We start from the raw sequence: 12435 nt of genomic DNA on the forward strand, positions 1-12435 counted from the left end.
ACTTCTAACATGGCTATAGCACAGTGGTGTCCTTCTGTCCTCTTTGTTAGGTAGAACTCTTATTCTTGCCACTGTGCTGGTTTTTACTTGGTACTTCACACTCCAGTTATCAGCTGGCTTCTCCCCTAGCAAAGGATGCCTGGTTCCTGTGTCCGCTGACTGCACTGCTTGCCACTGACTGCTACACTGACTCTGGCTTCCTTGGCATTATTTTCTCTCCTGCCCTGGGAATACATTTCCCTTTGCTGCTGTTAACAATGGGCTTTCACTCATGTGTGCTGACAGGGCTCACGCAGCTTGTCCAAGCCCCCTATGGCTGCTGTTCTGCCTCAGCAAGGAAGTGGGCACAGTCCTGGGCTGTGCAGCCCTGATGAGCACCTTTCCTTTCTACAAGCACTTCAGCATCACTTTCCTACTTCTCTCAAAGATGCTAAGCTGAGCAAATAGAAGGAAAAAAAAACAAACAAACAAAAAAAAAAAACCAAAAAACAACAATCTGTCGAAGATAAATTTTTATTTGAACATGTTGCCTCTTTTTTTTTTTTTTCTTGTTAATTTCTATGCCTGGTGGTTCAGCAACAGATTAGTCCAACTACAGTATGTGGTAGATGTGGACTTGTTTGTTTGTTATGGTGTTTTTAGGGTTCCTGAGGAAGATCCAGAAAATACTGTGGCTGCCTGCAGTCTTCTACAACTGTCCAGGAACACCAGTCACACACAGTACATGTGCACTGTGGACATGACTGTACTCCTGGCAGATATCAAGGTCCAGGTGGATGTTACGGAGATAGCTGATAGGCAGCACGTGATTTCCAAAGACTTTTATATGGCAGAGAACAGTAAGTATGAAAACAGTGGATTTGACAAATACTGTCTGACCTTATGTCTATCTGCCAGTATAGTCTGGGAAAGGAGTGAGAGTGGCAGCCAGTGGTGGGGGGCTATGTTTGATGTGCACTTGTCTACACAGAGCACTGTGCCCCTATTGTTGCTACTGTAAACTACAGAAGCATTTAAGCTTGAGGCTGAGCTTAGAGCTGGCTTGGCCCCAGCCTTTTCACAGGGAAATTCCTTTTCCCCATGAAGCAAGAGGTGATAAATTTCCACCTTAGATCAGTTTCATACCAGACTATGCAAGTGTTTGTCCTCGGCTAGAATCTAAAGGGCAGGAGGAATTGCTTTAATTGCAAATGCCACACACATCCTCATGGGAGTCCTAGGAGGTTCTTGCAGTGGACACCTGAACCAACGTGACATTATTGTGGGTGGCACAAAGTGTCTCTGACACAATGGAGGTGGCAGTTCCCCTTTCTGGGGCAATTCCTAACTATCTCTCCTGCATGACAGGAAGACTGGGTGCAATTCTATAGTTGACTTGGTGGAATCCGAGTTGTGTAGCAAACTGAAGAAAAGGGCTGGTTAGCCAGGCAGACAGGTACCATGCAAATGTGTGAAAAAGGATTTTTCTACTCGGATTCTTCTGAAATTAAACTTTACATGAGAAGTGTCATCTTTTTGCCAAATGCCATAACATTTCAGGAAAGCCCCTTGCCCACACTGAGACACTATACATTGGGTAGTGGTGCTTTGCACGTCTCCCAGATGTCCCCATACAGAAGCATCGCAGCTCAGTGGCGGACCCTGCAGAGTAGTGCTGGAGTTTGTGCATTAATGCTTTTCAATATATGAAAACACGCTGCAGGGGATACAAAAGCTTGCCTTTTAGGCACTTAGGACCCAAGGATTTGCACTGGGTTTATGCAGTGTCCACTAGCCTCAGCTTTTCCTGATGCCTTTGTTACATTGAGGGGTAATTCTCTAACTGTAACTGACCATGGCTGCACGGAGTCCTCCTTTGTCAAGAGAAGAACAAGGTGCTCTACTCCTTGCATCTCGCAGGAGGTATTAGTCCCTTGTGCTATCTCTTCCTGTTCCTTAGGTGAAGAAGAGGTTCAGGGAGAGGCAGAAGGCATATTCAGAGAAATGTGAGCCTGACTTTACTATGCTGCTGAGGTGTGAGGTTCTGTGCATGGCTCAGGACTGCTCAGCCTGAGAGGCAGGAATATTGTGGATGTTGTCCTGTGTAGGAGGGCCCACCCTTGCCAGGGTAGTTTTGCTCCCTACTTGCTCTGCATTGCTGATACCATACTGGGCCATCTCTTTTCTGCGGTAATGTTATGAAGGGTAACACCATCCTGTCTTCCAGTCAAACCACAGCCTCCATTCAATCTGACTGCTGTGTTCTCAGAGGGTTACAATATTTCTTGGGAAACCATCTACCAGAACTCTCCTTTCTACTTTTTAAATGAGGAGCTGGAATATCAGCTGCGTTATAAGAGAAGGACCGACACCTGGGAGGTAAGTGAGATGTCATTTTACCGTCAAGTAGGATGTACCAGCAGAGGAGGCCAGCACAAGCAGGACAGGAGCACTGGTGTGGAAGAAGGTTTTTCATGGTTTAGAAAAGGTGTCTCTCTGCTTGCCTGGACTGAAAACAGGCAAAACTGAAAAAAGAATCGAGAAGCGGAAGGTATTTGAGAAGTACTAGATCCTGTGGGGAAGGCTGATAGTTCATTTGCTTCTCATGCTGTCGTGCATGGAAGGATCCCCCAGGGTTCCATGCAGCTACTGGCCAGCCAGAGCATGGCCTTGCAGAAACAACATGAAAGCAGAGGAGATTACTTTGCAGGGCTCCTCACTGTGCAGCAGTGAGGGTGAGGTAGGAGCAGTCACTCCAGCCCTGAGTGTTTGGTGTTTAATCGTTCACAGACTCAGAAGACTAAAGCTGTCCACGAAGATAAACGGACACTGGTGATCCTGCCATGGGAGCTCCAGGCGAACACTGAGTATGAGATCCAAGTGAGAGCCAGACCTCGAGAAGACACTGGCTACCATGGATTTTGGAGTGAATGGAGTCTTCCACTGATGTTGAAAACCAGCCCTGCCGGTACATGCTACCAGCTCTCCTTGCCCTTTCAGTTGGTCCAATGTCAGAGAATGCTTCCAGAACTGTAATCAAATCTAATTGATTAGAACAAATGCTAAATAGCCTAGTAAAGACAGGCATGTTTGCCTTGCTTACTGAGTACATGATCCCTAGGCCTGGGCTGATATGTGCTGTCTGTATTGACCTTCTCACTGTGTTGCAAATGACCCATGGGAAGAGGGTTTGATGAGGCTGGTTGTATGTATGGGTGCCACAGCAGGAGTGCAGCCTCTAGCTTCCTTTCCAGTGTCAAATGTCCAGGGTCCTGCTTGCAGCTTTCAGAAATAGGGGAGTTGTAGTAGAGGTGCCTTCACTACTGGGGCTTAGTATTGCCTTCAGCTGAGAGGAGAGGGGATACTGCTCTCAGGGCTAAGTTTTGTGTCTGGATGCTGATGTTTGGTCGTGCTGGGTGTGGGTGTTCCATTTGATCGCCACCACTCCCACTCCACAGGGAGTATACAGTACCTTATGCACAGAAGTACGCTGGTGCTTGTCACGGTGGAACAGAGGCTATGAAAATAGGGAGTCTCAAATAGAGCAGGGCAGGATGACTGTGGTTAATGTCAGCAGCATGTGCTGAGTTTCCTTGCTCTCGCTGGTCTGCAGCTTGAACTGAAGTATTACATGGTGCTGTGGCAGCAGGGTCAGGCTCCATTTGCTAATGGTTATCTGAGTTCTGGGTCTCAAAGGTCCTCCTTTCCATCACGGGCAGAGAGCAGCCAACAAGCATTCATCAAGTCAACACCTTTCCTTCACATGTTTCTGGTCAGCCACACTCTCTTTTCGCTTCATGGATCATCTGTGGAGGTGTCCCTAAATCAAGAGGAGTCAGAAACACCAGAGGTCTTTGTAGTAGGGAGCTGTCCTTCTCCAAGCATGTTGGCTGTCGGTCTGCAGTGCCGTCAGGCCATAGGGCAGCTGATGCACTGCTCCCTTCATCAATGCAGTCTTCTCTGAGCATCCTCATTCAGACCTCATGTCTGGAGTGTTGGGCCCCAAGTGACAGCCTTAGTGTCCCTAAGAGAAAGCCTGGGGTAGAAACTGAGGGTGTCTCGTCACCATCTCCTGCTTATTGACCAGGGTAGAAATGCAAGGTGAGCCTGAATGACCCTGTCTCTTTCTCCAGCAGTGACACAGACAGCAGGCATGGGATGGCTGCTGCTGTTTGGTGTTGTCGTGGCAATCACTGCCTCAATCACAACCTTTCTGGCCAAACAGTGGAGGTAAGAATGCTTCAGGAAGCTGGAGTAAATGCTCCTGTTCTGTCTTGAAAGATGGGGTGTTCACATGCAGCCTTCTTTGCACCTTGTATATCCATGCACAGACATAGCTATGGGCCTGTGAGGACAAGCAAAGTATGGTCTCCAGCTGGTGTACTGCCAAGAGCACCTTGCTTTTCTCTGGGGCTCTGCTGCCATTCAGCTGGTTGGTACAAGACAATGGCACATGGGGACTGAGCAGGGGCCACCCAGCCTCCTGGGCTGCTCTCCTGGTCCTGTCTGTGTTCTTCAGTTGCCAGATGGCAGCAGCAGCTAGGGCTGGCCTGCCCCTTTCCTAAGCTGACACAGCTTTTTTTGGAGGGTCACATGCCTTTGCAGAGGGATGGGGTGCACGCTACCACAGAGGAGGGTGCTGGGCTGGGGCAGCAACAGGGCTGGCGTGGCCCACAGCCACAGAAAGAATGCATAGGGCAGGGTTCTGGCCTGCAGATGCAGACCACCAGCGAGCCCAGCCTGAGAGGAAAATGCATTTCCAGCACTTCGTACTTTTTCAGGAAGGAAAAAATTGGAACCTCTTTCCTTGGTGTGAATATTGTATCTGGAGTCCTGAGGGCTGAAGCCCCACCTCCTGTGAGGCTCACAAGAAAGGCCATTAGATGGCTCTGACAGCACAAGACATCCTTGGATCCTCAGCCACTTGCTAACTTGTGAGGCTGGGCAGGTGATTTCAGCTGCTTGAATTGGATCTGGAGATGCCTTGCTTTGCATCTGTAATATGCGCTTAACCCCAAAGCCTTTCTCTTTTCTCTTCCAGCTTGTGGAAGAAGATGGCTTGCATCCCAGATCCTGCTTCCTTTTTCAAACCTCTTTACCTGGTGCATAATGGAGATTTCAAGGTATAAACAGGCTACACAAGCGAGTGGAGCACATGACGAAGTTAAACTAAAAGGCCCATCACGCTATCTGGGACAAGGGATTCTCATTAGGGCAGGGGGGAGGGGAATCTATCTCAAGGGAATCCCAAACGGCTCCAGATATAAGGACCAGAGCTCTCCGGTGTCTGTTCTGTGCCATGAAGGCCTTTATGTCATGGCTGTGCCGCTTATTCCCTGTAGGTGCTGTCTCAGTGGGTGAGCTGAGCTCATACATGATCTGGGAACCTGAAAGGAGTGGACAAAAGGATACTAGGACAGTAACCGGGACTTTTCCAAAGCTCCAGTCCCATGCTGCCATCAAGGCCATGGACCCAGATCTCCCACTCCAGCCTCTGCAGTGACACGAGCTCAACATGCAGTTCTTTCTGAAGAGTCACTCGTACAGACAATAGCTATTGCATATCATCCTGGAAAGATGGCCAGAGCTTCAAGGGCAAATAACTGCTGTGTGATAGTACAGTGCAGCTGCCTCTCTATGAAGGAAGTGTCTTTGAGTAACTTTGCCAAGCCTTCCCATATTCTCTTCTCATTTAACACCACCCAAACTTGCTTATGTGACAAAACAGTTTGCAAAGACTGCAGAGTTTGCTGGAGTTTTCAGGATACAAAAGTAAAAGAGCATTGAGCGTCCATAAATAATGGCTATATTAAGCTGAAGAGCAACTCACAATGCCATTATCAAACTGTAAAAGTGCTGGCATGTGAGTGCAGACATCACTGCCTCTTTCTGAACAAGTTCCTGTTGCTACAGCAGCACTGATCAGACACACTTCAGTGTCTGCTTTTTGTTTCTGCTTTTTCTTAGACCCTCTTCTGGGAGAGGGACATCAGCTAGGCCCTAATGAGCTTCATGTACTTTCCCACTGCTGCATAGCTGATGTTTGCAATTAGGTTAAGCAAGTAGGCTTGGATGGGTGCCTTCAGGCTGACGCCTGCAGTGACTGCTCACTTCCTTCCTGCCTTCCTCTTTCAGCCCTATTATGGCTTCCCATATCTGCACCAAAGGGGTACTTGCATCCTCTTGTGAGGCAGGTGGTACCGGTTGCTGTCAGGTGGACTCAGTGTGGGAATTCCTGAGAGTCACAGGCTAGCACTCACAGCGGAAGGGGAAGCACCCTGCATGCCAAGAGCCATGCTCCTCTCAGGGTGAAGCCATAGGGTTCTCTGTTCTGTGGGAATTAGGTTCTTGCTAGTTTCTAGTTAGGCCGTTCGGTGCTGCCGGAAAGGGAATAAGCCTCAGTTGCTAAAGCTGAGTTACTACTTAATAAATTTGCAGATTAAAGCAGCAGTTGCCCGAGCCTCAGTTCCTAAAGCTGAGTTACTACTTAGTAAATTTGCAGATTAAAGCAGCAGTTGCCCACCCAGCCACAGCACAAGATGCACAGGCGGGGGGTGTCAAGAGGATGTGGTGACATCACTAATACGTGAGCAGACTTGTCACTTTTGGCTGGCAAGAAACCAATTGATGTAGGGCTTATTCAACTGCATCCTGCCTGCATCAAAGCAAGTGGTTAGGTTATGTCTATGAATAATGATCAGCAAATTACAATAGCAATACTCTGCAGGCAACAGTCCTAGATTAGGTAGGAAGCAGTGAAAATGTTAGAGGAAAAGTTTAAGACATAAAAAGAGAAGGGAAAGCAGAGGAACATTGTTTACTCTTGTATGTATATGGGTCCTTAGATTCACTTTGGGCAGGAATTTGCAAAGAATTGTCAAGAGGGAATAGGAAATATTCTGCCTGCTCAATTCTAAGAAAGGGATTGCCTACTGTTTCTTCAAATAGCCTTTTGCACCTTAGGTGCCTTTCTGTCCATTTCAGCTTTAATAATAAGATCTTTGTAGCTTAGGTTAAAAATACATTAAAATAGACTTGGTGCTTCCTGCTGTAATGAAGATTTTTCCATGCTCTCTGTCAAATGGTAATAAGCTGTGTCGAGCTGTTCCCTTCCCAAATGCTTTGCTCATGTCTAGTTATGCTGAGTGCAGTTTGGGACAGGAGGCCGATACAATTAAGGCAGTCTGACAGCTGTGGCAACACCCAGCTCTTGTGCAGCACTCTGTTAGAAGCCCTCACAGTGTTTACGAAGCTCAGCGTTGCTACCTATTTTATAGCAGCAGAAAGTGGTGCACTTAGAAGAGCCTTGACACAGCTGAGCCATTAGGTAAGTGTCAGACAGGGAGCAGAACCAAGCCTTGAGTCTGTGCTGTGCCAGCCGCTGGACTGCTGGGTCCTCTAGTGCAACTTACTGGCATTCATTAATGCCACATACCTAAAGTTTGCTGTGATCTGACTGTTTGATACAGTGACTTCTTTAAAAAGAACAGAAGCTTTTACTTTGTTCTTATATCAGAGAAACCCAGAGGTGCCTTTACTCCCAGATGAGACTGAGTGCAAGGGGCTCATGATCTAGAGAAAACGCATGGCCCAGGGCAGAATGTAATACTAATGGTGATACAGAAGGGCAAGATTCAATGTGTGGCACTCCTTAATCATCTGAGTAAGTGTTATTTGCAGCAGGCAGTGCTTTGAGGTCCCCATTCCCAGCCTATCCCTACTTCCTTCTTCTCGCTGTGAGAGAAAAGGCTGATCTGAAGCATGGTTGCATACATAAGATGGGGAGAAGCCTTGCCCTGACCCCCTTCCCAGGGAACTGAGGCAAGGGAAGTGACAGAGCAGGGCTATGTGTTTGTTGCATACCGATGCAGCACACAGAGGGAGAAGCTGACCATCCTGAGAGAAGCAGTGTTGAGAACAAGAGGGAAAGGGGCGCTTGGCGGCTTGGGTTTTGACCTCTGGCTGATGCACGAAGGAGTGCTGCTATGGGCAGTGGCATTCTTTGCAGTATAAAGAAAACTGCAAAGCCATGCAAATCTCTCAGAGCTAATTATTTTCTGTTACTTGAGTCAGTTCTCCTGCAACTGCCTATGTCTGGTAATAACAGCATCTCATACCCTGCTGTTTTGAAGGAGTCAGGGATTTTAGAGTTTGACTTTGCCTCTAAAAGCATAAGAACTTTGGTTGTTCTGTGGAACCTCAAACCTGACAATACTAACCTCTCTCTCCCTGTATGTCCTTTTATGCAGAAGTGGGTTGGTGCATCCCATATGAAAATGACCCTCGATTTCTTTGAATGGGGAATAGTCCTTCCAGAAGTCCTAGAAGTTTACACCATGCGTCCTTCCAACAGCACCTCACGGGAGGAGCTGCGTGAGCTGAGAAGAGATCTGCCTTGGAAGCCCTGCGTGTCTTGCCCAACTACCGCAGGTCAGGATAGCCAGTCCCTGCTGTCTAGTGTGAACAGTAGCAGTGGGACTCAGGACCAGTCATATGGGCATTTGTCCATTGATACTGTGACTGTGGCCGATGAATTTACACCTTGTAGCTGCCAGTGCAACTGTAACCGTGTGTACAGGGCACATGAGCATACCAGCGAGGAAGACAGTGCTGGAGAAACTGGTTACCCCAAGGTTAATGTTGATGATGAAGACAGAAAGATATCCAGTGACTTGCATCTGGCTGACCTGAGCACACAGGATAAAATACTTGCTTCAGGCTCTGTGTCCACAGACCATTTGAGGAGCACAAGTGTCCCAGCCCACCAGCAAGTAGAAAGGGCTTTGGAAGGAGGGGTGGGGAGCATCCTAGAAGCCCTTTGCTTGCAGCCTAATCAGTGGGATTTGGAAAATCCAGGTTCTCTGCCTTCTCCTGATGGTGAAAGTGTTTCCTACAGTGAAGGCTCCTATGATTTCTTCCCTCACATTGCAAGGCCTGGTGACAGTTACCCTATGATCTGTGTAGATTTGGACACTATTGACAGTGGCTTTGTGGACTCGGACTGTGGGAGTCCAGTTGACTGTGAATTTGAGCAAAACAGTCAGACCAACTGTGAGTCCATCCCTCTTGAGCAGGAGGGGGAGAACTTTCCACGGAGCTACGTCAAGCAGTGGGTATCCTGTCGCACTGACAGCCCTGTCAATGGGACACAGACAAACTGAGGACTTGATGTTGCCTTGCAGAGTGTATGGTCTTTTCCATACTATGCCAGGAGCACAGTGTTAGCAAAATTCAGAAGAGAAACAGAGTTTACTTTGTGTAAGCTCTATTGCATACAACTGAAAACTGTGAGGTCCAAAGAAATATATGCCTATTTCTATTGCCACTTACCCTGCTAATGTCTGTACACTTGAGGTGATTGGGGTTTTTTCCTTTTTTTTTTTTTTTTTTAAATCCTAGGTCAACCCCCCCTTATAATGGCAGAAAAAACAACTGTACCATGAAAATTACCCTTTAGCTTATGTACATGTGCAAATTTTTTTGACAGCGACCTTATAAAGATTACAAAACTTTAAGTTATTTTTCCCTGGTATTCTCACATGACTCGAGAGTTTGGATGTACATGGAATCTTAGAAGCATAACCCATGGCAAGCATGTTTGTTACATTAAAGTCCCCCTACCCTTTCCAAACAACACAGGTGGCGTTACTTTTCCTACTAATATCTTTGGCTTTTTAAACCCAGCTGTAATAGTTTGTTAATTATGGAGGGTCCCAGCCCTGTCCATGGGATATGGTCAAAAACAATTCTCATAATCGTGACAGAACTGTGTGTCGAAGAGACCAAACACAACTCAGGTTTCAGAAAGACTTTGCATTTCCAGGTGGAGTCTGCAAATGAAAAGTCTTCAAAACATATATAATTCCAAACTCTTGCTACCAGGGCTTTCTACTAAATCAGCATCTCTCCCAGCATTTTCCAAGCATATTAACTGAAACATTGAGCAGCTTTTAGAACTATGCAGAAATTTCAGAAATATTGTCCTACTTGGATGTGCCTGTAACTCCATCGTCTGCCTTGGACCTGGTCTGTGGCAGTTAACAGGTCAGTAGCACAAAGTTTGAGCAATTTCTGCTAGCTAATAAAGCCAACTATGAAACTGCTATTTGTGCTGTAACTGTGAATATGTTTCCCTCTAACATCTCTGTATCTCTGTTTTGTTTAGGGTAATTGTCTTAAAAAGTTACTGTAACACTGATACTGAATGTGAAGACCTACATCTTATGTAGGCATAGTGCTACTAACCCACAGGCTGCTTGGCTCCAGAAGATCTTATACCGAGAGAACCTCTGGTGAATCATGTGCGTTTCCAGTGTAGCAATAATCTGTTGTTGCTGTGGTACCAATAAACTCTTCTTCCTCTCCTCCATCTCTTACCCAAGACTTTAGCCAACCCCACAGCTCCCTAAACAAGAGGCAGCACTGTAATGAATAGAAACTGTTTCTTTCACAGGTGAGTGCTGGGAGAGTTTTTCTATGCATCCACATTCCTGGTTTGATTGTTCAGAACAGCTGTGGTTTCTGTTACGTTTATTTTGAGCCTACAGGGCTTAGCTTTGCCCATGCTGTTATTAGTCCCTCAGTATACCCCTAGCTTAGGGGCTTCCTGGGCACTGCTCCAAGATACCAGTTTTTTGGTTCCTCCCCTCCTTATTTCCCATTTTTCTTGTCATCTGCGATGATAAGTCTTGGGAAGTATTGTCTTAGCATGCTTATGCATCCTCCCTGCTGTGCTGCGAGTACCCTGCATGCCCTCCACGAGGCAGCAAAGGATCAGTCAACCCCGCTTCCTTGACGAGTTGAGCCTGCCCTGCACCGTCCTACAAGGTCTGCTTGCATCGTGCTTATGTCCGTGCAAACGTGCACTGGGCAGAAGCATCGCTGATGGTCTGTGACACAGTCTTCTGCAGCTTCACGTTGCAGCTATTTGCACTTCAGAAACTACATTGTGGTAACTGGCCCCAGGCTGCTTAAGGGATGAGGGGAAACTTGCCTATCTTCCTAGGTCCTTTTACATCTCAGTTCTGCAGGCTTCTTGTTTCTATTAGTATCATCAGCCCCAGAACTGCTGAAGGAGCTGTTTCTGTTATTGCCACACTATCTAGCTGCGCATCTGGTAGAAGCTGGTGATTTGGTGCTAAGTTAGGCTAGAAGTTGCCTCTGGTCACCCTAGGAGGCAGAGTTCATGGGCAGAGAAGAGCTTGCTTTGATCTGTGGCATAAGGATATTAAAATAAGGGAGACTGTTCCCTTTGAAGCAAGCTGTAACAAGCTTTTGGCCAATGAATTGTTGACACTGTGGATGTGGAGAGGTTTGAGGTGGGATTTTTTTTTTTTTTCCCTGTCTCCTAGCAGAAAACTGCAAATGTCCTTGACTTAGCAATATCTAATTTGGAAAAACTGTGTTTCCCCAGGAATGCTAGGGCTATTGGGAGCATTGCAAGTCCATGTTTTGTTGGTTTTGGGGAGGCCTCCCCTGCTCTCAAACAAGCGGTCTCTAAAAGGTCTCACTCCACCCTTCCGTGACCTCAGTAACCCACAGTGGCAGGCTGCTGAACGGCAGTGTGAATCACAGGAAGGAGTTATGATAATAGTGTGGTAAAGGCATTTGATGTTTAAGTGCTTGGCCAAGCAGGCATGCTTAAAAGAACAGAGTTTGCAATAGCCTGCCTAAGCCCTTCACTGCAGGGGAATCTGCTTAGCCACTCCTGCCATGCTCATGTAACCAGGTGATCTAACTTTAGCCTACCTTGCAAAGATGAGGTTAGTTATGCACTGACCAGTGGGATGAGGTAGTAAGAAGATGCCAGCAGCACCTCCCGTATAGACAAAGCCCTTAGATGGCTGTGGTCTGCTGTACTTTGCACAGTATTGACAACAATCAGGGATATGATAGAGGACTTAAGATGTTGCACTGACCAGAACAGTGTCCTTTTACTGGGGGACTTGATAAGCAGAGGAAAGGAGGGAGGTCAAATCTTGAGTGACAGCATGATCGGGATACAGAAGTGGTCTTGATCATCTACTCTGATAGACTAACAGTGTGTTCACTAGCCAACCACAGAAGCAGGTAGACACAGAAATCCCAGTCTATATGACTCTCTCTGAGGCTATCTCCAGCTCAAAAACGTGCATTATTGTACAAGCCAAGGACTGCAGCACGGAGAAGGTGCTGCATGTGCCAGTAGCTTCCACTGTAATGTGATGCTTCACCTATTTACTATGTTTTTTACATGGGTAAAAAACTGGCTGGATGGCCGGGCCCAGAGAGTCGTAATCAATGGAGCTAAATCCAGTTGGTGGCTGGTTACTAGCGGTGTTCCTCAGGTGTCAGTTTTCGGGCCAGTGCTGTTCAATGTCTTTATAGATGATCTGGATGTGGGGATTGAGGGCACCCTCAGTAAATTTGCAGGTGACACCAAGTTGGATGGGAATGTCAATCTGCTGGAGGGTAGGA

General features: G+C 47.0%; 1 protein-coding gene across 1 annotated transcript in view; it reads left to right on the forward strand.

The window, feature by feature from the left end:
• Positions 1-9218, forward strand: part of IL21R (interleukin 21 receptor) — a gene marked incomplete at its 5' end in the record, with an annotated part of 9392 nt that extends 174 nt beyond the window's left edge. The window contains 6 exons of the mRNA XM_009707481.1: positions 643-839; positions 2207-2358; positions 2770-2947; positions 4113-4209; positions 5021-5102; positions 8229-9218. Coding sequence (XP_009705783.1) covers positions 643-839; positions 2207-2358; positions 2770-2947; positions 4113-4209; positions 5021-5102; positions 8229-9140 — 1618 coding nt within the window. The remainder of the gene's footprint in view (positions 1-642; positions 840-2206; positions 2359-2769; positions 2948-4112; positions 4210-5020; positions 5103-8228) is intronic.
• Positions 9219-12435: the final 3217 nt, after the last annotated feature.

This window comes from Cariama cristata, unplaced genomic scaffold, assembly GCF_000690535.1.
Source record: "Cariama cristata isolate BGI_N322 unplaced genomic scaffold, ASM69053v1 scaffold12119, whole genome shotgun sequence".
In the NCBI taxonomy this organism is placed as follows: Eukaryota; Metazoa; Chordata; class Aves; order Cariamiformes; family Cariamidae; genus Cariama; species Cariama cristata.